The sequence below is a fragment of the Corvus moneduloides genome, chromosome 8, assembly GCF_009650955.1.
Source record: "Corvus moneduloides isolate bCorMon1 chromosome 8, bCorMon1.pri, whole genome shotgun sequence".
In the NCBI taxonomy this organism is placed as follows: domain Eukaryota; kingdom Metazoa; phylum Chordata; class Aves; order Passeriformes; family Corvidae; genus Corvus; species Corvus moneduloides.
Window position 1 is genome coordinate 28,163,228 of NC_045483.1, and position 24,636 is coordinate 28,187,863.

General features: G+C 43.4%; 1 protein-coding gene and 1 long non-coding RNA gene across 8 annotated transcripts in view; one reads left to right on the forward strand and one right to left on the reverse strand.

Annotated features, from left to right (window-relative positions):
• Nucleotides 1-216: 216 nt before the first annotated feature.
• Nucleotides 217-3,650, reverse strand: LOC116447635. The gene is made up of 2 exons (XR_004241619.1): nucleotides 3,333-3,650; nucleotides 217-3,084 (listed from the first exon to the last, which is right to left on the reverse strand). It is a non-coding gene; the product is annotated as an uncharacterized LOC116447635 (long non-coding RNA).
• Nucleotides 3,651-3,757: 107 nt separating this feature from the next.
• GRID1 (glutamate ionotropic receptor delta type subunit 1) overlaps nucleotides 3,758-24,636 on the forward strand; it is a 500,801-nt gene continuing 479,922 nt past the window's right edge. For 5 of the 7 annotated variants that reach the window (XM_032115780.1, XM_032115781.1, XM_032115784.1 and 2 more), the window contains exons 1-2: nucleotides 3,759-4,178; nucleotides 6,346-6,501. In XM_032115780.1, coding sequence (XP_031971671.1) covers nucleotides 4,100-4,178; nucleotides 6,346-6,501 — 235 coding nt within the window. In that variant the 5' untranslated portion in view covers nucleotides 3,759-4,099. Of the gene's footprint in view, nucleotides 4,179-6,345; nucleotides 6,502-24,636 lie in introns of all 7 variants that reach the window. The other 2 variants (XM_032115777.1, XM_032115779.1) reach the window with 1 other exon arrangement.

Genomic DNA, 24,636 nt, shown 5'->3' on the forward strand with positions numbered 1-24,636 from the left:
TTCTTTTCATTCTTCCAGCTCCACAAAGTGAGCAGCTAACAATTGGAGGTATTATCTGCATCTTTACACCTGATACAGAGGAGGAGTTCCATTTGCTTTCAGAAGGAATAAATCATTGCTACACGTACACAAATAGATATATACACACTTTTATGTGGGGAAGCCTCAGTTTAGCTATAGTAAATGGGTGAAACTTGGGAGAAGACTCAAGAAATGTTTAATCTTAAAGCCTTCCATTTATTCTGAATACAGGCTATGATAAAAGTCTCAGTGTTATGGTCTTGCAGAGCTCTTGCTTATGAAGCAGTTTTGTAAATGTGAGGTGCTTTCCAGATCGAGGCATATCCTGCAGCCATAGTTCTGATGATGTCTTTCAAAATGTGCTTCATTCTTGTTATGGCAGCACAGAGGGACAGAGCCCTGGGCACAAGGCTCCGAGTGTGGCACTGCACAAGCCTTTCAGTGCGCCTTTCTAGGAAGTTCTATGTTTCTAATTGCGGTGTAGGTTTTGGAGAGTTACTCCAGCCGTTCTCTTGTAGCAAAACCCACTTGGTACAGATTTCATACTATGTTCATTCAGATAACAGAAATAAGCACAGCAATAACTCGTGATGGGTCACGAGTTAAAATCACCACAGCGGTTTGCAAAGGTGGTAAGAGCTGTCTGAGGTGTGCACAGAATCGCATCTGTTGCCACAGAGTTGAACTGTGACCAAGTGGCTGTCACTTGAGTTGGGTTTTTACCTGGCCTATTTCTGTTGAGATGTCATTCTTCTGTGGGCACTATAAATCCAGTGGTACCTTGTGGAATAATGTGTCATGAGTTGCCCCCTACATGATGATGATGGAATATCACAGCAGCTTGTAACATTCTTAATATACAAAGTGTTGGCAAAGGGATTGGCCTTGTGGTGTCAATTGCTGCACCTAAACAATGTACACCCACTGCTAAGTGTCAGCACTCCCCTGACTGCAAACAAGGAATGGGAGGGTTGAAAGGAGAGCTCTCATTTATACCGGGCTTAGAAATGTAGCATTGATAGCTTTTTTTGAAGGAGGGGAAATCATAGAAGAAGTAATTGTTATGAAAACATAATCCAAGCCAAAGTTGTTGGGATTTTTTTGGTTTAGAAAAAAAGAGTAGAAGGAGAGGAGAAAGGGGAAAAAAATTTGCAAGTAACGTGAAAGAAAAGGTAATGCAACCTGAGTTAAAACCAGATGCAATGAAGTTTTGATGTGACATCTTTTTATCTTGCAGAGATGCTACCGAAGCTGCAATCCTCCTTTTTACTGTGGTGGATCCATTTAGGTCTCATTGTACTTTGCGTGTTACATGTCAGATTTTATAGCATTTGAGATTTCTTCTGTGCATTTTTCTGGTTTGTTTTTGTCTTCTGACTGTAGCCTTCTGTCTGTTTTTGGTGCCTATTTCAGTTGGTCTGTTTTGCTGTATTCTGGTCTCTTGTCTTTTCCCCTCTCCTGCCCTTGGCTGGGACTGGATCCTTTTCTGCATTCAGAGCACTGCTCTTGGATTTCCCAGGAAATTTTGTAACTTGTCCAATCCACTGAGTTTAGAGTTTTAATATTTTATATTACTATTTTACTATTACTAAAATAGCACCCAGAGGTGTCCCAGCTGAGGTCAAGACCTCGCTGTACAAACTAAAGTAGGAGGCAAGCCTGTTCCCAAGTGCTTGGAGTGCAACTATAACTGATGTTTGGATGCCTGCATAAATCGTGGGATTAATAGCTGCATATTTCTACAGGTTTTAGGCTAGGACGCTAAAGCACTTCTCAAACACAAATAAATTTAGCCTCCTTTCCTCTATGAAAGTCAGAGACTTGGTTCTGCAGTAACACTTTCCCCCTCTCTAATTCCCACACATGTACTTGTTACTGACATATATATGACTCTGGTCAATATAGGTGCTTAACTTTTTAAAGAGCCTGTGTAAGTCACTAAGTGCATATTGATTTGAAGCAAATGTAAATTAGAATTAATTTTGACTTGCTAACGTAGTCAAATAAGGAACATTTCTATTGATCTCTGTCCCAGAAGCCAATTATCTGGATTAAGTGTTTTTATTACGTGAAATGCAGAGTATAGTATATATCATTCTGCATTGATCAGTGTGAAATTGCATATTTAAGACAAGGACTGTAAGTAAGAGTAGTTAACAAGTGATTTATTTTTAAAAAGCATATCTTGTTTTATTTACCCCTGCTCTTCCCTGTTCGAATGCTGTGTTTGTAACTACCACTGAATAGGAGGTCGTTGATGCATGGGGATCAACAGGGATTCTTGTTCATATCATTTCCATTTCAGCTTCCTTCCTTTTCACTTTGCTCCATCTATACTGTGTGTTCCCTCCCCCTTCTGCATCCCCAGCCCCCTTATCTATATTTCCTACTCCTTAGTATTGAGCAGTTCTTGCCGTACTGTGCCCTGCATGAAAAAAATGCTTTCTACATTGAAAAAATACATTGCAGCGATCGCTCCTGCAAGCAAGCAATGCTCAGCGTCGGGAGCATTTACTAGCGCACGTACAGGTGATGGTTATTAAAAGTGTGCTGAATACACATGACAGGGATGCTGTAGCCAGTGCCAGAGATACGGGCGCCGCCGGCCCCTTTGTCGCCACTCTGCCGGGGCTCAGCAGGCGGTGGGGGCCCGCTCCTTCCCCGCCGAGCCCCCGGGCTCGCCAGTCCCTTCCCGGGAGCAGGATGAGGCCACGGCGAGCTGTTACCAGGCTTGCGCTTGCAAGACGGCGACCTCCAGGAATCGCTCTGCCTCCCGTTACCCAAAGGCTGACATTATCTGTATGTACCCCTATAGCGGTCCGTGTGCCTCAGCCCCGCAGCAACTTAATAATCTTGGTAACATCCTGCTCTCAACTCATTTTCTTGGCAGTAGTTTTAATTACGTTTCGGGCTCCTGAATGAATTTGTTTTCTCTGGATCCTCGGTATATTGAGACGCTTGTCACGTTTAGGTGCCTGCAATCACTGATGCGTTTGTTTTAGGGGATGAATTAGTCTTCTGAGCCTGAGCATGTCCAATTTATGAATTAGATTTCATTGAAAGCTAGAACAAAACAAAACAAGAAAAGGTTTTGCTGTACCACTTTTCTTCCCTACCACCTCGCCCCCAGCGCAGGGGTAAAAACCTCGCATTTCCATTTCGTTCCTCAAACACGGATCACGTCCCGGGCTCGAGCGTGTGGAAGGAGGAAGGGGCATTCCCCCCACCGCCCGCTTCGGTGCGGTGCCCCCGCGCCGCCCCCCGTCGCTGAAGTTGGAGGAGCGGCAGCGGGCGCAGCCCCGCGCCCTTACCTGCGGGGGCGTCCCGTGGTGCCGGGCCGGGCGGGGGCTGCGGGAGGCCGCGCAGCGCTGGGCACCCTCCGGGCAGGGGCTGCGGCCCCGCGGAGCAGCCTGCGCCCGGCAACCGGCAGCTGCCCACTCGCCTCGCATGCCTGCGCTTCGAGCATCGGTCCCCTACCCCTTTCCTCGGGGAGACATACATGATATAGAAAGAGATATATAGATAGATACAATTCTGGCTCTGTCTAATCTATTCCATCGCAGCCAATCGCCCTGCTGTGGCCCCGGCTCGGCGCTCCCCGCAGCGCTGCGCGCTCGCCCCGGCGCGGCCCGTGCGCCCCGCTGCCCGCCCGCCGCGCCGTGCCCCGGCGGCACCGAGCGCCGAGGCTCCGCAGTCACGTGGCGCGGGGGGCGGGCGGCGGCGGCGGGGGGGCCGCTCCGCAGTTCGCGGTCTGCCGGCGCCCCGGCACACACCGAGCGCTGGAGGCTCCGCCGCGCCGCCTGCCAACCCGGGATCTACCTCCGTGATTTTCTAGCCCCGGATTTTTTTTTTTTTTTTTTTTTCCTCCTCCTCCTCATCGCCCGTTTCCCTCAATCTTGGAAAATTCTTGGGGCGCTGGGGGAATTTGGTTTTTTTTTTTTTCTAAGAGGGAGGTGTTTGGGCATCTCCCCCCCCGCGCCCGCTGCCTTGCTCCACCTGCCCTTGCGCCTTTTTTTTTCTTTCCCCCTGTCTGTCTCTCCACGAAACCCGGGCTGATGTGCTGTGCGAGAGGCTGGAAATGGAAGTGTTGATGCTCTGGCTTTTCCCCTGGATATTTCAGTGCGTTTCGGTGCGGGCGGACTCCATCATCCACATTGGTAAGAGAGGGAGCGGGGGGGAGGGTTGGAAAGGGACGCGGCAGATAAATAAATATATAAAGGAAGCGTCTCGTTTAGCCGCGATAATGACACGGGCAGCGGTGGAACCCAACTCCGCGGAGAGACAGGAGGACGGATGGGAGAAAGACAGCTGTATTCCGCCCCCGATTGTAAAGTTAGGGGCGAAATTCCGCCTGTGCGCCGGGCTGGGAGCGGGCAGGGGACCCGCCGGGGCCGCCGCTGCGGTCTCCCATGTGGCTGGGGAGTCTGTGCTTGGACCTGTTTGCGTGGAAAGGCTTTCTTTCCCCCCACCCCCCGCCTCCTCGCCACCGAAAACAAACAACCGCCCCCATCACCCGAGCAGGAGAGAGGCATAGTCTGAACGTGCTCGCAGGGAAAACTTTCGGGGAGATAATCCCCTGGTTTCCATCTCCTGCCGTAGCAGGTGTCAGCCAAGCCGGAATGCGGGGGGCGGAGAGGGGAACTTGGCTGGGAAAGGGTTAGAAAGGCGAGCTTTGCAGCGGCTCTTGTGTGTGTGTGTGTGTCTATGCGCGCAACTGTTGTGGTTTGAATAAGATCTCATTAAAACCCCTGGGCAGCAAGAAGGCTGTATCAGCAGTGGGAGGAAGAGGGGGATGAATAAGAGGCAAAAGGAAAGGCTGATGTGAACTTTTATGGCTTCTGGGAGCAAGGCATGGTGATGTCCGCGGGAAGCCTGGCAAGCAAAAGCGAGGCTCTGCAGTCACCTTTTGGCTGGTGTTGAAAGGTACCAGCAGGAACGAAAATGAGGATGTTTAGGGGTGGAGAGGGGGGAGAGAATCACTTGTAGAGGATGATAGAGGAGGAAACGGGAGTACGGCCGGGAAATGAAAAGCCGTAATTCCCACCAGCCTTTCGGGGAGGATAGGAGATCAGAAAAAGGAGGGGGCCGGGGCAGGAGCCATCCTGGCGAGGGGAGGCTCCACGGAGACGGGAGAAAAGTCCCGTGTCGACCCGAGGCAGGGGAGGGGAGAAGGGAACCAGCCCTGTAGCAAGTTTCCCAGCATGACGGCTCTGGGGCCGGTGAGGAGGAGGCTCCGGTCGTCGCCGCTCGCCTCCGGAGCCTGGGGGCGCAGCCAAGGCAGACAGCATTGCGGAGCCATTAAGGAGACGGGGTCAGCCCTGACCGCAGCGAGGGACTCCGGCCCAGGGGCAGTCCCCAGGGCAGGGCAGACCCCCGCGGCACCGGGGCCAGCCCCGCGGGGAGGAAGGGCGGCGGCGGGGCGGCCTTGGGGAAGGGCTGAAGTGTGGGTGAAGGAGCCTCCGCGGGTCTCGCTCTCGGCTCCGCTTCTCTTGCGCGTGGACGGTGCCACCTCGGCTTCTCCCCGCACGAACTTTAGCCCGAGTGCTGTTTGCTAAGTAAGTGCTGGCAGAAAGAGCGGTCCGCTGGGCAGGAGCGGGGAGCTGCTGTGTGCAGAGCTGTGATGCACACGGGCAGTGCACAGAGGTTCAAGCCACAGGCACGCACGGTGTGAATCAGCAGGACTTTTCCAGGCTGGGGAATAACGTTTTTTGCTTGGGTTTTTTTTTTGCCAGCTCTGAAGATCTCCCACCGCCGCGTAGAGCAGGGCAGTAAGCCTGGCGTGGGCACACACACGCTCCGTAGAGAGGGATTTTATGTAACACACATCGCCAGATGTTTTCAAGTTAACTGCATAAACAGGACAGTGAAATTAAAGCTTCCAGGTTACTGGACACAAATCCTGGCTTCACGTTCGTGCGTGCTTGTAAGCCTCAATAAAACCGCGGACCGAAAGGCAGCATCCCAGGGAGAGGCGAGCAGCGAGCAAAAAGTTGGTGGAGTTTCCAAGCCTGCTCCTTTTCCCGTCACTGGCGAAGCAAGTCCGTCACCCCGCCGTGGCTCTGGTTCAGGGCTCCGTAAATGCCGGTGGAGCAGAAGTGGCCGGGAGGAATGCTGCGCTTCCCCGTGCCTGGGACGAGGCCGCCCACGTGTGTGTGGCCCGGCCCCACAGGCGCCCGGTGTCCCCAGGGCTGCGCCACCCGGTACCGTGCGAGCCGGCTTGAGCCCTGCCCGTCCCAGAGCCCTGCTACCCACGTAGCGCGGGCCCTGGGGCGGCGGGCGGACGGGCCGAGCCCTCCTCACCCTCTGCCGCCTTCCTCCCATCAGGTGCCATTTTCGAAGGCAATGCTGCCAAGGACGACGAGGTGTTCAAGCAGGCGGTGTCGGATCTGAACCTCAATGACGACATCCTCCAGAGCGAGAAAATCACTTACTCCATCAAGCTCATAGAGGCCAACAACCCCTTCCATGCGGTGCAGGAAGGTGAGCGCCTCGGGCGGCACCCACGGCGTGGGCGGGTTGGGTACGTGGAGGGGACGGGCTGAGGGAGGATCGTCCCGTCCCACCGGCGAGGAGGGAGCGCCGGTGACTGCCCGGACCTGTCCTGGCGCTCGGCTGGAAACTTTTCTTCGGTCGGGGGTTGGCGCTGTCTTACAAGGAAAGGGGAGGGACGGCGCGGTGCAGCAGCGGCGGCGGCGCCGTGCCCGGCCCAACCCAGCCGTGCCCGGCCGTGCGCAGTCCGCGCTGGGGCGGCAGCCGCGCGGCGAAGGAGAGCACAAGGCACGGAGCGCTCCACAGCGCTCCTGGCTCCGCCAGTGCGGAGGGAAGGCCGGACCACGGTCGCACCGCTGCCCCCGTGCCACCAGCACGGCCACGCGCGGACGCGGCGGGACAGGGCACGCGAAGGGTCCCGCCCGCACGGAGGGAGGGGGCGATGCGGCGCGGAGGGGCCGGGCAGGGGGCTCGGCTCTTGCGGGAGCGGCCGCGGAAGGTGCGGGGCACAAGCCGTCACCTCTCCCCGAGCATGCGGGGAGGCAGGGCCGGGGCGGCAGCGTGAGCGTGGAGCTCCCTCGAGGGGCTGGGCAGGGGGTGAGGGAGCCGCCTTCCCAGAGCTTACAAGATGTGAAAAGTAGCTACGTTGGTAAATCATTCCAATTAGATTTTTTTTTTTTTTTTTTTTTTTTTTGTGCAAAAGGGAAATGTTTAAATTAATCAGCTTGCCTTTACAAATAAGACTTTAAAAAGATATTATTTGTGATTTAATGAAGCGAAGATTAATTATGGCCTAGGTTATTTAAGAAGCTGTGTTTTTCAGTAGTAATTATTCTAGAAACAGAGAGCTATTTATATATCCAGACTAGAATATTAAAAAAAAATGATTCATCACCAGCCTTACCCTTAGTTTTACAGAGCACAGTGAATCTTTCCCAGTATGAAAATTTGCATTAATCCATATGTATTTATGTCTAAGTTGTGTACATGCAAATTATGGCTACAAAATTATACCAAATGTTAATTTTTGTGAACTCAGAACAATTTCTTCTGCTCTATCTTTTCCTCAGACTAGGTGCTAGCTAATATTACCAGGAGAAACAGCAGTATATGTCGTTTCAAGGGCCTCATCCTATTGGCAGTAGGATCCTTCTGCTGCTCTGAAAACTTAGCAAGGTGCTATGAAAAAAAATCTTTATGAAAATGGGAAGAAAAGGACTTTAAAATGAAACTCCAGCCACATATTCAGACACCAAAGGAAAATAAAAATCTCTAAATAATGGCGGGTTGATTTATTGGCAAAGAATAACTGAACAATTGGATCTTCTTACATTTCCAAAAACTCGGTGTCCTATATTGGAGCTTATTCATATTCATGGTAGTGACAGTAGTTGGCTGGTTGAACAATGGCTTTCAACAATGTCTTTTCTCAGAAGTAAAACTGTATGAAACCATTTTGAATGCCCAGGGATCTGAGCTGACAGTCTGGTGGATGGGGTCCCTTTGCTCAATTTTGTTAAAAACAGGAAAGCACGACCTAGTGAAGGACTTTTGTTGGTCCAGTGATATGATTTTCTAATTGAGTTATTTGCTAACCATGAAGATTGGGATTGCATTTATGAAGACTACTATGAAAATAAATTTTCTCTGTTGAAGTTCTATGTTGTATCCACAGGAAAGAGTCTGGTCAGATTTTTAGCCTTTTTGGTACAGGAGCTTTGTGCTACCTCAATATATGTAAATAAAGATGTTTTCTACTGTCCCTTCTAAGATACTCTTTCAGGGCTCATATGTCCATTGCAGTTCGAATTGCTCTTTGATGAACTGATACCATACTCGAGAGTTAAGGAAGTGGTTGATGATTCTTCTCAATTCCAAAAAGAACTTGTTCTCTATCACTGCTTCATTAAGGCACGTCAAGGTGTCTTTTGGGAGGACTGCAGAATGATCCTTTCTGCAAGTAAAAGCTTGCCACAATGGGAGGCCTACCTAAGAAAAGTGTCAGACTTTGCTCAATTTCCTGACTTGCTTTGTTGGTTCAGGTCAGGTCTTTTTTTTTTTAAGATTTAATTTCCTACTTTTGAAACTCTCATCCACGCAGACAGAATGATCCATGGGATGTACAAGTGCTGATGTGTTCTTACTGAGCAGTGTCTCATGACCCAGTGTTACTTGGTGTTGTTCTGGCTATTCAAAATCTCATTGTATCTCACTGTATGGATGTCCTGCTCATTTTGGTAAAATATTGCATGTATTAGTCAAAACAACCTGGAGCAAATCCACTGCCCAGACTGCTCACAGAATCTTGCTGCTGCTATGTAAAATGCCTTGACATTCACATTATTCTTCTGCAGCATCTTTCCAAGCAGCACCATGGAAATCAATGTTACCAGCCTTAGCTTCACAGGGATGGAACTTTTTTTACAAGTAAAAACTAATTTGGAATAAAAACAGACGATTGTGATATCACCACCAGAATAGTTATTGCAAGTAAACCAATCACAAATATTGTATTTATTGGAAGTGTCTTTTGCATGGTTTTGTAAGATGACATTGTAAATTATCCTTAAATCCTTTTAAAAGAGTGTTGCTATCAGGGACCTTCATTTCAAGGTATTGTGCTGGTAAAATTGCGGCAAGTCATTATTCCACGTAACAATGTCTAATACACAATGACAAGGCTTTAATTACTGATGGAGATAGTTTTTAGCATGTGTTTTTCCTGGCATTTACTGTGCAGTTGGAGAACATCTGCATGGGTAGGAAGCACAGGAGAGTAGTACCAGTACGGTTTTCTTGGAGGAGCAGTGCATTCACGGAACTGAAGGCCAAAGAGAAGATACCTTGCTTTTCATACAGATAAGTTTTCAGTGCTGGGATGTGCTGAGAACTGTTGTTAGATTTTGGGGAAAAATAAAAAAGCTCTAGGGACTTTGCTGTAGTGAGATAAGGAAACTATAGCAAGTCTATATAGCAGGATAAGTGGTAGTTTCTGGTGACTGAAATAGGTAAATAAAATTCAGAGATACTTTTTCTTCAAAGACTTGGTGGACACTCATGTTAATGGTTGTGTCAAGTGCCAGAGAACTGCAATTAAAGTATAAATTTTGTTTCCTCCTTTGTCATTCAGTTCAATGTTTATTGCATAAACAAGATCCTGTTGTGCTGATAAGTAATGAGATTTTTTTGGCCCCATCAAACATTCGATACCAAAGTGCAGCAAATGGGTGCAAGGAACTCCAGTGGCAAGGGATGAAGCAGTAAAGAGTGAACAGACCCTGGCTGCATGCATAAAACAGGACTGTGTTGTCTGCCCTTGCAAGCAGTCATTGCATTTTGTAGAATATTGCTTTTATGCATGTGGCAATTACTTGAGGGGAAAACTATTTTCTCACTGACTGTTACAGGAGGCAGTTTACATGGGGAATCATTGTTCTTTTCATATGATTTAGAGAAATGAACTCAAATGACAAACATGAAGTTAAACTATATCTTTTCTTCCAAAAGAGTTATGTGCTGAGTTTCAGTTAAGTGCTTGTTTGTGTGTGGTGTGTATTTAAACTAGTACTTTAGTAACCTTTTTGTGATTCAAGGATTCAAATAAGTTCAAAGGTATGAACTTCTACGCTTTCAGTTCAAATTGGGATTTCTGAGCCTGTCATTAGTGTTGAGAAGGGACTGTGTGCATGACATATGGGTGGCAAACAGGTTTGCGGATGGGCTTGAAAATGCAATGGCATGTTTAAACTAAAAAAACCCAAACAAGACTTGTAAGTTTTTAAAATGTTGCTTTCAAAGGGGGCATAGTTAGCTGTAGGTCAAAACTGGGACACAAGAAAGCTAATACTTAACGTTTGTAGAGCCCTTAGGAGAAGGGATCAAAGGAGCCTGTTACTCAGAAACTGCAAAACTTGAAGCCCCTGTTTCTCAGTGGATGATGCTTACACATCTATGGAGCTTTCTTGGAGCTGAAACTTGCTGTTCCCTCTGCATAGCAATTTCAAATGAATTGTTTCTAATTTGGGAGGCCTTGTATGTGTGCTTGTTGATGTTAAAATGCTGTCAGTTCTGGAAACCAGAACAAATTTGGAAAATCAGAATGTGGTTTGAGAGCAAGAATGGTGTTCCATAAATGGGTTTATTGTCAGTCCCATACGCACTGCTGTGGTTTCAGAGCAACTCAGAGCTGCTGAGTTTTTGGGTGTCTGTGCTGTATACCACTGAGCGAATGCAATCTGTTATTATAGTCTGTAGCACTTGGTAATGATATGTACTTGACATAAAATAGAACCGACAGAATAGACTATTTCAGTTGGAAGTGACCTACAACAATATCTAGTCCAGCTGCCTGAATAATTCAGGGCTGACCAAAAGTTCAAGCATGTTGTTAAGAGCCACGTCCAAATGCTTCAACCACTGACAGGCTTGTGGCATCAAGTACATCTCCAGAAAGGCTGTTCCAGTGTCTGACCACCTGGGCAGTAAGGAAATGCTTCCTCTTGTCCGGTCTCAACTTCCTGTGGCACAGCTTTGAACCATTCCCACACATCATACCACTGGATCTCAGGGAGAAGAGATCAGCACATGGTTCTTGATCTACCTTGTCTCAGCACATAAATTTAATGTTACAACCACAGTTGCTTTCCAGCAGTTTTATTTGTTGAGAAGGTGTAAGCTGATCAAGTAAGATGAAATAGAGAACCGTAGAACCAGACTCAGCAGCTCCATTGCTATTTACAGTTATTCATGAAATATTACATGTACAAATTATTAGGGGTTTTTTTGGGTTTAGTTTCGTTTGTTTGTTTTTAATAACCCCATGAAACAAGGCTTTATTGATTTGACTGCACTGGCTTGGGGTACTGGGTGCATAGGTAGAAACTATAGGCTGTACCTAGCTTTTTAAAGTAAAGCATTAAAAAAAAATAATCTCATCTGCCAGAATGGCAAAGGATTGGTTTATATTGATGTACTGTCAGTTTTTCTCCAGTGTTTTCTCTTGAGTCTTTCACTGTCAGGTAACTTTACCTTTATCTGCTCTTCTTCCATGCTTGAACACAGATTTCACACTGTTTTCATCGGAGTGCAAGGTCTTGTTTGGAAGTTTTGACAGGTGCACTCTGAACTCTCTGGAAAGCACATATTGTTACATACTTTTTATCCTAGGTTTAATATCAGCTTTCAACACTTTTTAAAAGCCAACCAGAAAGTGTAGGTAGGGATTCCCACCCTTGGTCAGAGAAGCCTTGCTGTGCAAGTACATGTTTTTTCTACTAGTTCTCTGCATTTAAAAGATGTTGCTCAGTGGGGTGAATGGGTTTAACAGTTTTACCTCCTTCGGCCCTCTGAGATCAGACCATGACTTATTAAGGACTGCCACAGTGAAGACATCTGTGACGTTGTCATCTCATTGTGCTTGTTTTTGTGCTCTATAGTTGTATGTCTTAGTGTATTATAAACAAGAGTGTTTGCAGAGCTAAATAAAACAGCAAATTAAAATGTCCATCTTAGTATTCATGTGTTTTTGTTACGTTGAAAGCAGTAGGAAGGAAAGGAGCTGATAGCCCATGAAGGAGTCCCTTTGGTGCTGAGGATGGCAGCAGGCTGCAGACTATGGCCCAATATCCACTTTTGTTTTGTTGGTTCATCCCTCTTGCTATTTGTTCCTTGGTAGCCAACAGCTGTTCTGTTCTAATCACAGTTTAATTGCAGGTGCAAAATATTTGGTACTTTTGGAGGCAGTCCCACTTCAGCACATCCCTGGTGCAGTTTAGGTGTTTTCCCAGGCTGTACTGGGGTTAGTTCCACCCCAGCCACGTGCTCTGCCTTTGCAGGGGCTCCCATCAGTTCGTGCTGGGACGAGGCCCAGAGCTCGGTGTGAGACTGTCACACGTCGAGTGCTGCAGGCACTCAGGGGAACAAGGATGTGCTGTGGGGTCACAGCTTAGCATCCCCACAGAGCAAGAGGCTTTCTGTGGAAACACCAGCAGTGTGGATAGGACCTGATCAGAGCACAGGGTCCTGCCCCAGCTTGGCAGAGTCTGGGAGTGGAGAGAAGGCCATGAGAGGCATCTCAGTCCCTGTTTGCTGTAGGATGACAGGGTATGCCTTATTATTTTCATGCTTTGAAGTTAAAAGACTTAGTTTGAAAGGGTTGTTTTGTTTTTTTTTACTTCCTCCATCTGCATAGCAGGTTAAATGCATTTCTTCTTTCTTCTAATTGCTAATATCTTTATTTCCATGTTAGGTGTGGGTGACCCATCTATTTTAAGGGTCTCATACAGAAAATTAGCTGCAGGTTAGCCTACAGTTCTTTTTCAGTATGTAATGGTCTTTCCCACTGATCCTGCTGCTGATCCTGCTCATTTACCAAGCAGCTGCAGTTGGGTTCCTTTTTCTGGGATTTCATTATGGAAAGTATGCTACATCATTAACTGGTATGCTAGAAATTATCTGAAAGATCAGAAATAAGCAGTGTTCATAAAAATGTTAGTGAACGTGCTTCAGGGTTAAATATTTTCTTTGTGTTTCTCTTATTTATGATTTTTTAAAGAAAAGATTTTTCTGAGCGCTTTGTTTGTCTGTGGCAGCTGTTCTCAGTCATTAATGTGGAGGAGGATCTGTAAATGTGAAATGAGTACACAAAACCTCCTCAGTCTGGTCTAGTTAAAATAATGGCTCAAGAAAAGGATCCTGAACTGTGAAATACAATCTGGATGTATGCATATACATGCATGCCCAAATACCCTGTACAAATAATTTAATTGCTAGACTTACTGTAATGTGTCCAGCAGGGAATATGCCTTGAGCCTTTCTCTCTTCAGAATCTTCCAGCTAGAGATGATTAGGGGATTGACTATCTAAGTATTACATTTTAATTTACATCTTTATACTTGCTGAATGAGATGAATTTAATATTTTGATGTGATTTATCATGCTAAGGTTGAGCCATACAGTGAAAGTAGCTAAAGTTACATGTTCCTTGAACAGAGGGGATGTCATCATGTTTATTAAAACTGTGGCTTACCACAGGTGTTTACTGGAAGGAGAACAAAACAAAGCCTCAAAGCCAAGTTATACAGCTATAATACTGCCCGACTGTAAGACTACAGCACACCAAGACTGTAGCTGAAACAGTTACTTCAGATGTAACTTTTTGTCATTTCAGAGCAGCCATAGTCAAAGTCTTTTTTTAGGCAAAGATGAAAATGTTTCTCATACTTTTATTAGTAATAAATTTCCTCTGAGGGGAATTCCTGCTGTGCCTTTATTAGTCTCTGTCATCTCATGCTTAGAGGTGTTTTTTCAACTTGCCCCTCAGAAAAAAAATATTACTTAGATTTTTGTAACCATGCTGCTGTGTGAGTCTTGTAATTGTAGGAAATGTAACTTTTTCTTTTAAACCTGCAAATATCTGTGTTTTTCTGAAAGTGCCCTGCTAGAATAAAATTGGTCCACAGAGCTCTGTTTTTTTTGGTTTTTTCTTAGCAAGAGATTTTTCCATAATTTTCAGTTATTTGAGTTGATGATTTTGAAAAATGGTTTACATATTCTGTTTCGCTTTTTTTTTTTTTATGTAATAATACAGTGATTTTTCTTACACACGGAAATTCTGTGTGGTCCTTTCCATTTGGAAACCTGTTGAAAGTGGTCAGGTTTCAGACTGAAGAATGGCATGTTTTATGCACAGGGCACACCCGAGTCCTGCAGACTTCCTTACACAGAACTGTGTCAGGTCTGAGGTTGAAATCTTGGTGTCATCCTGAGAATCCTTTCCATTTCACTCTTCACTGAGGCCAGGGAGCAGCTGATGCTGATCCTTAGTGTTGCTCCTTTCTTATTAGGATTCTTGTCAAGAAAATTGAAGTGAGATTGTTAAATAGTATACAATATTTTGAGAACCTCATTTTATATCATATGTAGATCTGTAATAATTTCAAAGGCAGATAATAATGATATGCTAATATGCCAGGTTTTCTTTCATTTACATAACTTTAGGGCAATAAATATCTGAAATGAGAACTATGTTGAAAGGCTTTCTTTTATGTTTTTTCTAATAGCTTGCATTTAATTATAATTTGGAGACTTGATTGCTGTGTTTGAAAAAGTGTTCAGGCTTGTGGGTTTGGAGTGCTTTTTATAGTCTGAAAGGTTTGTCTTATCAGGAAGAGGCTGTCTGCACTAGCACAGCTTTTGTGAAGTTCCTTTCTTCTGACCCTGTTGTGCTTGTCCATTTTTTTCCCTTCTGCCTATTACGTATTCAGTTATGTAGTAAGAAAACTGGAAAGCACTAACAACTAGTCCTTAAAGGTAGAAAGAAGTAAGAAGCATTAATTTCAAGTGTTGTTTGGCTGCATTAAAACACACAGCAGGGTTGCTACTGCTTGACCTTACTGAGAACTATTCCCTTAGCAACCTTTCATAGAGGGAGTAAAAGGACAGTAAGAAAGCAATTTCTCCCCCACATAGTCAACAGAATCATATCTAAGAAATTAATTTCGCTCATCTAAACACACCAATCTCAAACCAAAAACTCCCAGTGGGGCCAGGGACTCATTAACTATCCTATTCCTCAGTCTAGTCATTTAATCCTCTGCTTTTTAATTTACTTATCTGAGTCTTAGTGATTGTAACTCGTAACATTGCTGATGGAATGCTTTCAATATCCTCGAAATCTCATTGACAATCTGGTTTGTTCTTATTTAGAAATTGAATAAAAGGATTTTCCATAGAACTGAACATTTCTAAAGTTAACGAGAATTGCCTTTGTCAGTGGGTGAATGACCCTACTTTACATATTACACGATATTTAGGAAACACCAATTATTTGCTGCTTGATAATACTTCCAGTAGAAACTGTGTAATGATCTAGAGCATTTCCATAGCCCTTTGTCTTCTTAACTTCTCTGCTCCTATATAAAGGTCAGACTTGGGATAGTGGAAGGAGAAGTTGGCTTATGGGAGACAGAGCCTCTCAGTGTCTTTGCATGTTTGCAAACCCTTGACTTAATTTTACATTGATTTAAAAAATGCTTTAGAACTCCAAGGTAAACTCTGGTGTAAATTGAGCATTACCTTGTGTGAAATATTAGCTGCATTTTAATTGAAAAGACTGATGATTGCCCATTTTCTATCCTACTCGAGAGTATTTTTGGAATGAGAACAGTTATCTGAGAAGCTTAGAGAAAAGGAACTGAGGATGTGATGTCTTCAAGGGTCAAACCATAGAGGGCCTGGATGTTGAAGTGCACAAAAAATAAAAGGGAGCAACCCAATTATCTGCTTTAAGTTTATTTTTACTGAAACTTTATTTTTCTTTTCTTTCCTTTCAGCTTGCTTTTGCCCTGAAGTTCTTCAGTTACTGTGGAAGTAACAGTGTTTTTGATATAGGTAGGACTTAGTGACCCAAACAGAAATAGAAAAAGCTTGTTCCTCCTATGGTCTGAGCAAGGTGTTTGCACAGTATGGGTCTGGATTTTTAAAGAGGCTGGAGAAGGGTAGAGGTTTCACATCTTAGGCAAGCAATCATTTTGCAAATAATCAGCCTGTGCAAGGCATTTCACTTTCCAAGAGGAGAAAAGGAATTTTTGCTCACAGGACAAGATGGAGAAAGATACGGTGTAGCAGAAGTTGAGGTTGACTAAGCCTCAGCTTGTAGAAAGCCACTTGCCCAGGACAGCTTGACATGAGAGTGCCCATATCTGCCTTAAAGAGTTGTATAGTCCACATGAAAAGTTAACTCCTGTTTCAGCACTACCTAGCTTTTGTTTTGCCTTTAAACCGCCCCCCCCCCCCCGCCCCCTCCCTCCTTCATAAAGGCTTAATGCATTGTTATGTGTTGAGGGCAGTTTACATTTTTGTGACCATGGTGTGTCCTCTTTGCTTTCAAACTGCTGTTCAAAAATATAATGTAATGTCAGATAAACTCAGAGTCACCTGGGCAATGTAATTAGTGATACCTGATTCTTTTAGAATCAAATCTGCAAGCCTCAAAAGCCATTTTTCTGTCTTTGAGTAGGCTTTTTTCGGTAACCCAATATTTTTCTCAGGAAGGTGTCTCTCTGTTATCCATTTGGTTTGTTCTTATTGCCAAGTCAGGGACTGTAGAGTTGTAGTTGGTACCTTTGTGCCTGGAGTTCTTAACTAAAACTCGAGTTTCTCAAAAGCAGTTAGCTGAGGAGACTTTCTTGTCTGTAGTTGCACTTTTCAGAGGCACCTCATCACTTTTAACCATGCCCCATTTTGTATGAACAGCAGGTCCATCATTCTACCTCCTGGTGAGGTTTGTAAATATAGGTTTTTTTCTTCCAATTCTGATGTCTTTTTTTACCTGTCTTCTCTTGTTTGGCAGGATGGTGTTCCCCCATACTTCCCTCTTCCCTGCCACTGCTCAATGCAATAGATTTTGTGGAAATGCTTTTTATGATTTACTGGATTATTTTATTTCCATTGCATTTTAATCATTGTGATGACATCTGTTGGCAGCACTACACAGATAATTTGTCAGAGTATATTCTAAGGTTTGTAAATGCTTACTTATAGCTACATGACAAAACTAAGGTTTTGTCTTTTTCATTTACATTACAAGAAGTGGAATTGCATTATGGAAATGAAAAGTGTCTCTGGAAGACTTTTTGCCATTCAGTGACCAACAGGGGAAGCCTTTAAGTTTCATGTAGCTTCCTCTGTGTTACCTGCTGCAGTGAGCCTTGCATTACAGAATTAAGTCTCTCATACTGCTTTCACTGATATGAAGGGTAATCTTAGTCTCTTAAAACCATTTTATTTTAGATTTTAACCTTTAAAGCTGTTTATCACTGACATTATAAGGAAATGGAGAGCACAAATGGACAAGAAGCCACAGCTGCTTCTTCAGGACATCCCAATAGCTCTAAAGAATGGCAAAATATCCAGAATGTAAAAAAAAATGACAGCAGTGGTCAGTTGTATTTGCTGTAGGGCATTCTGGCAATGCTAGTAGCTAAATACATTCAGACTAAAATGGTAGTTTGGTCAAAAACACACCTCCTAAAACTTCTGTGAACCTGAGGCGGATTATGCACTGTCGTAATTTCAAGGTATTTGTGTTTTCTTGGGTTAATTATCTCCAAAGAGATGTTGCACTTTGGGCAGCTCAACATGAAGAAAAGTACTTGGTGGGTATGCAAGAAATAGCTGTTGATCAAAGATTGGAGTTCATGTCCTGCATTTACGGTGGCACTGGGGCTCTAAACAGGATTTTAGTAATCCTGACAACTGGTCTTTGTTGCTGCTGGCCTGCAGGGAGACTATTTGTAATCTCGTGTTTTGACTCTTGCCTTGAGAAGTTGTGGGTGGTTGTGTTGACTCAGTGGAAGTGGCACATCTAAAGGATGCTGTAAGAGGAAGGCGTGGAGCAGGATGTGTGTCATGTTTTGGTTCTGAAATATATTTTCTCTGAAGAATAGATGAATAAGCTGTGACATGGGGTAATTAATAGGGAATCAAATTCTTTTAGATCTCTTGTGTTTGTAAAAAGAGAAAATGTGCTTTAAAATGATGCGTTCTTTTGGGCTTTCAAGGGAGAAAAACTTACAGTCTGGAACTTGTGACAGACTTACAATGTAGGAAGTTGGGTTTCTTTCTTTTTTCTTTTTTTTTCTTCCAGAAGTAGCATTGCTAAATTGCCCAGGGGTGTAGTTTACCTCTGTACAAAACCTGTGCATGGAGTCTAAGTTAACTGTAAAATTCATACACTGTGAAATGCAGCACAGGAGCCCAGAGAACTACTGAACAAGGCCCTGGAGAAAAATATGTATCTTATATACACACAACACTTTACCTGGCTAAATTCAACTTAAATTCAGTCACGAGATGATCAAAGGACAGGCAGGAAAAGGTGTTAGCCTGGATTGCTCAGTTTGCTTTCTGGGACAATTAGTGGAACTAATAAGGTAAGATTGTTCTGTCTGAGGTTGAAGAAGAAATAGAAGGAGTTTTTCTGAGTGCAGAACAGCACAGCAACAGTTGGGAAGGCTCTGCTAGCTCCAGTGCCTCTGAAAAGTGCCTTAAGGCAAATTAAAGGCTCACATCTATTTGCCATTTAAATCTGATCCGAACTACTTTGTTGCTGAGGTGAATCAGACTTAGGAAATACAAATAAATATATAGGTTTAGAAAGTTCTGTCGTATCTCCATCTCTTCAGGGCTATTTTGAATGTATAATTTGCAAATATCTTGTCAGATTATCACATTAACTGGGAAATAGTCATATATCCTAGGGCCTTTGGAAAATGCACTTTGAAGCTGAGAATTTTAAGGGGTATTTTCAAGATTTAGCATGTTATTACAATGTTAATAAATAGCTTGAGAATTGAAGAAAAGCTTATGATACTGTTGATAAGATCGAAACTATCTGAGGAAGCTGGACTAACTCTCCAATAGACATGCATGAGGGAAAATGAAATTGCTCCTGAAAAAAATTAGTATATATGTGAACTTTGCAATTGTTTTCTTTTTTTTTTTTTTTTTTTTTTTTTATTATTTCTGGTGATATTATATGTATTAAAAAAAAAGTCAAGTTATCTTAGCATTTGGTCAGAAAGTTTTCTAACAGGTATTACAAAACCATTTTCTTTATGAAACCATAGAGTCAAATGAAGATATAGTTTGATCTTGGTCTCATAAATTCTAATTTTACAAAGTTCTGTGAGTTTCTTCATGAGAGGTTGTTAATATGAAATGTGCCTGTGAACTTCCCAAAAGATTACTAATTACCTTTGTATCCATATTTGCAACTAATGGTTCATGTGGGAAAAGTGTGGCCATCAATGTAGTAGAGTGTTCACACTGCTTTTGAAAATTGTGCCTACAATGCAATCATCTGAAATAATACTGAGATTTAAGTTAATGATGGGAAATATTTGCTGACAGGACTGGCCTCAAGGCATTCTTTTTCCTTCCTAAATGCTGATAAAATTGCTTGAAATGTTCTAAAGTATATTGATGGTTGTCTCAAGATGGATATATTGGCTTAAAAAAGGATTATGCCATTCTCCTTGTAATTATATTCTCTTTTTGATGAGATTTTAACAGGAAACTAATTTCATTTGTCTTTCTATAGAAAAGTATTTCTATAGAAAGTAAACTTGTTGAGACTACTAGTTATCTTGATACAGAGAAAGGTCAATTGATTTTCTGGATGCAGATCCTGGATTAGGTTTTAAATTGTGGAAGTTTAACTCTGGTTGCTGGTGAATGAAAATAGTCAGGTGAGGAGAAATGGGAGTCCCAATATATTTTCCAAGCTCTGATCTGTTAAACACAGTAAGGAAGACTAAACTTTGTGACCACTGTGTGTGTCATTGGGTTTGGAGTTCCTCTTCCCAGTGCTCACGACGTGTTATCACATAGTTCGTGCCTTCTCCTGACACAAGATGGGCCCAAGAAGGGATCTTCCTCTTGAAAGATAGCTTGAGGTCCGTGGTCGTCTTTAGCTTCATTCCTTATTTTCTTTCCCTGCCTTCTTACTGCTGGCATCCTTTGATCACCGAAGTACCAGAGGAAGTGATGAGAAATTTGGTAAATTAGCCTGGTGCACCTCTTGGTTAATTGTATTATCACTCCACAGCACTTGCCTAAATCAGAAGTGGGTTAAACAAGATGTGGACTTGTGAAGAAATTTTTCTCCTTGGTGAGATAAGTGGAGAACTTGCTGCTTGTTTCATTTTCACTCTCTGCGCTCTGTTGGTTGTGATCTGTTTCTCAGGGTTTTCTGAACTACTTGACATAGAACATTTCTTGATATTGTTGGGGGTTGGTACGATAGCTTGAATTTCATCTGCTCTTCCCTTGAGTGGTGTTGTGATTCTGGCCTTTGGGCTCTTACTGTAGACTTTGGGCTGGCTGTAGAGCAGTTGTTTTCAAATTTTTTCTATTTCCGTACCTCTGGAAAAGTTTCTAAGTGCATTGATCATTTAAATCTACTGAAACTTGGTGGTGTTGTTGGTTTTTAGGTTGTTTTTCTTAATTGCCTAGGTTGGTCTGTGACCCACAGGTTGAAACTAGTTGTAGAAGATTTAGGAAATAGTCCTTGGTGTTCACAGGACCCATGTGCTACTTACTCCTTTATTGTATTTTCCTGTGATTGCAGAGAATTGCAGTCAGTGACCCAAATGATCTTTCCAGCTTTGACCCCCTGGCATGGAACATAAGTACAGAATTGTAGAAGGATTTAGGTTGGAAAAGACCTTCAAGATCATTGAGTCCAGCCATAAAATGACAGTATGCTCATTGTCATTAACCTCATGCTTATGTTTATTTTCCTTAAAATAGTCTGATCTTTTCTTATTTTGTAGTACTGAGGGTTTCTCTTATCATTAGCTGGCTACAAAGACAAGAAAAATTGACTGGCATTCTTGAATGATAAGCCTTTATCTAAGTGCTGACAAGCAGAGGAACGACCTCCTTGAGTTTGCCAGTCTTGTCGTTTTCTGTAGGGAAATACAATGTGAAGGAGGAGAACCCTCTGTCTTTGGAGGTATAAGCCTGAGAAATACCAAATGAAGATAAGAATTCAGGATGTCTGACAACTGTAAGCTCAGATATTGGCCTGTTTGCCAAGCATGACTTCCACTGTCATAATGCAGACTAGAAATCTTCAATAGCTGCATTTCAGTGCTTGAAAACTAGTGAGTGATTATTTCATCTTCTGTTTATATCATTCATCAAAGCAGTCTAGGCTGACAAGGCCTGGAAAACTCTCAAGGGTTTGCTGCTGTTAATGCAATGTGCTACAGTGGGACCTTTCTTGTACAACAATGTTGCTGAGTACTTCTAATATCACAGTCTCTATTGTCACTGACTCACTGAATCATAGGAGCTGCCTGTTCCTCCCCATCTGCCTCATTTGAACCGATTGCAGCAAATTCCTTGGAAGTGCTTCCCTCTGTATCTTGCATGTGAACATTTGAAGTTGATTATATTTGTTGCAATTGATAACAAACAGTAGTTGTTTGATGCTTTATAAAAACTCAGACCATTTGCTTAAAATAGAAAATAGAATTAGTTGTGTGTTTTGATGAACTTATCTGTTTTCAGAAGTATGAATAAATCACTGTATTTGATAATGTTTTACTGCTCTAATTTATTAAATTTATTAGATGCTTCTTCAACTTTCTTCAGTTCCTAAAAGTTTAGTATGAGAACCACAACTTGCTTTCTTTTTGTTCATAGAGATTTGAAAGCATAACTTCACGACCATCAATAACCATGTGAACTTTTGCCTGGCTTGATCCTCAGCCATGTCAGAGCTGAGGTTTTAGACCACACATAACCTCATGGCAACTCTTGTTTCTAAATAGTGAAAATCCCTGTTATTTTTTACAAGTAGGCTCAGAATTTGTGCACAAAAGAGCTTTCCAGGCCCATGTGTGTTTAGACTTGATCTGTGACCAACACAGTGTAACTACAGTGAGCATGAACCACATCCAGTCCTAGGGTTACTTCTACCCTGTCATGTAGTAGAGCTTGACACACTCATGGGAGTCTCCTTTGGGATGCATTTCTTCTTTCTTCCCAGGTTAGCTTGGCTCTTCAGCCTCAGTGAGTGGGTGTCTTATACAAGAGAGCAACTCAACTGGTTTGTTGCTTATGCTTATTGCAGTCACTTGAAGTCTTTTGCAGGTATTTCTGAAGGTCGACACTTGATCCTTCCACTGCAGCTCTGGGACAAAGGATTGCAAGTGTAGCATCAGCTTTAGTTCTAGCAATGAATTTTGCTGCTCTGTGAGGCTTGCCAGTATTGCCACTGCCCCATGGCAAGGGATGGGATTTGAGATAGGCAGCTGTTGCTGGGGGCAGGGTAGGAGCACCCCTCATATTTTCCATTTTCTCCCAACTGACATTTGGAATAATAGGATCTGCTTACTTGAGTGCACCGCTGGGACTTCACCTGGGGTTTGTCCCTTCATGTTTATTTCCTGTGGCAGAAGCAGATGGCCTTGACCAGAATTCTTGTGGGATCAAAATTCAATTTTGCTTAAACTTTGACCGTGGGGGAATTGAGTCCATGCTTCTGGAAGGTGCAGGCAATGGGAAAATAATTTCACAGATAGAGCTGCCCCACGAACAAAGTTGGAACAATGCTAAGTGTTGTCAAAGTTACATCCCTTTAGCTGAGACACAAGTGATCATCTCACAGGTGACAGCGTGCCCAGCTGCTGGCTGAAGACAACCAGGACTCTGTCATGGACTAACTGCTTCCAGCTGAGTCACAAGCCTCAGCAGGCTTGACTGATCTGTAAAGACTTGAAGTGGTCCATTCTGAGAGAAAGAACTGCAGTCTGATATGTGCTGTTCAATATAGGCACAAAATACAGGCTATACTGGGGAAGTTATTTTTTGAAAATTGCTCAGTCACCTTTAGAAGAAATAGGCAATAAATGTGCTTGACTGTCTTCATTAAACCCCAAAACATCTGTTACAATACTTTTTATGGTAACTGAAGTAGGTATTAAGTCTGACTGTAAAAGTTATCGATAACACAGCTTTAAAAATTTATTGCCTGTTTTACTAGTCATTGACAAATAATTTCCAGAAGGAGGCTTTAAAGGGTCTGATCTACGGAGTTCAGAGATTTGGGGTTGAGAGTATCTAGGTCTTTCAAGGAGAGTATGTTTGCAGATTTATGATTGGTATCAGATGATTTTCCAAGCTCATAGCCAGCTATTGCTAAGAGATGAGAAAGAGCTAGCCAAGTATGGACAATGGGAGAAGAAAAACAGAAAATTCCCTGCAGGGGTCTCCCAGGCCCTAATGTCAGCCATGCAGATGAAGCTTGGTATCCCTTCATGGGAATATCTTTAAACTGTAACAAGAGAAAGGTTCTACTAACCCCAGATCACTACACTGCATTTAATAATTTACTGTAGCTTCAGGAAGTGAACCTGGGAACAGGTGTGTCAGGAGATATGGCAGAACTGGAGCTGCTGGATAGTGCAAGTCATACAGAAGATAAGAGGTCCGAACCTACATTTTTTTAATCCACAAAAACTGTTACATGTAGCACAGAATGTATTCCACAGTGGATTGGAGATCCATAATGAATTTTTGAGAGCTTTCAGTGGCAAAATGTAACAAAAGTTCTTTGAAAAGGCATGCAAGCAGCTTTGCTCCTTTCTCAGCTTCTCAGAAAAATGTAAAACAAAATGCAAACAAAATTAACCCCCCTAACTGCTTATAAAAATCCATTCAATGAGGTTTGAGAAAGAGTGGTTGGAAAACTCCTTTATTTCATCATTGGTATTTTGAAGGCTGAATAGAGTGCAGTTTTTCTGTTACAGACTTCTTATTAAAAATATTTTCCTGCCTCAGAATGTATAATTTTTGGTGACAATGATGTTTTCTGTTACCTCTGCTCATTCTCCTAGGTAAAATCCAAGGAAGCCCTTGCTGTCAGTACAGATTTTTTTTGTGGTAAAGAAGATTTTTTGTCTGAAAACTAGGTGGCTAATCAGTCTTGGACAGTGTCAGTAGATGCACAGAACCACTACCTTTTTTTACCTTCTGTAGCTCCTATTGTTTCATATAATGAGAATATTTTGGAAAAACTCCTAACTAAATTTCCAGGGAACCGTTAATTCTTTTAGTGTAGTTGGATACCCGACAACAAAGCGTTAATGTCATATAGAAGACTTGGAAGCAAATGGAATGATTTTGATCTGAGAGCTTTGGTGGACTTTGCCATCCCTGTAGTCGATGGTTGCTGGTGCCAGGGCTCACTGAGGCTGTCCCAGTGCTGCTGACCCGGCTTCTGTGCAGGCACCCTGGCAGGGAAAAGGAAAAGGAGGCAGCAGAAGAGTGGTGTGGCTGGATCTGCTGCCTCGGCAGCTGGCCAGGGGCTGCTGAGCTTTGCACACAGCCATTGGAGATCTCTGCTCTGACTCTGGGCCAGTCACAGAAGGAACCTCACAAACTGCCCTTGGGACTCTTTGGTCTAATGAGGGAGCAGGATATGTTGGATTGCTCATGACTGATCATCTGGTCTCTCTGTCAAAACTTGTTACTGAAGTCTGTGTATGTGGGCAAAATTCCCTTTTAATTTCAGTGAAAAAGCTACAAACTGAGGCAAGCAAGTCCCAAAATCTG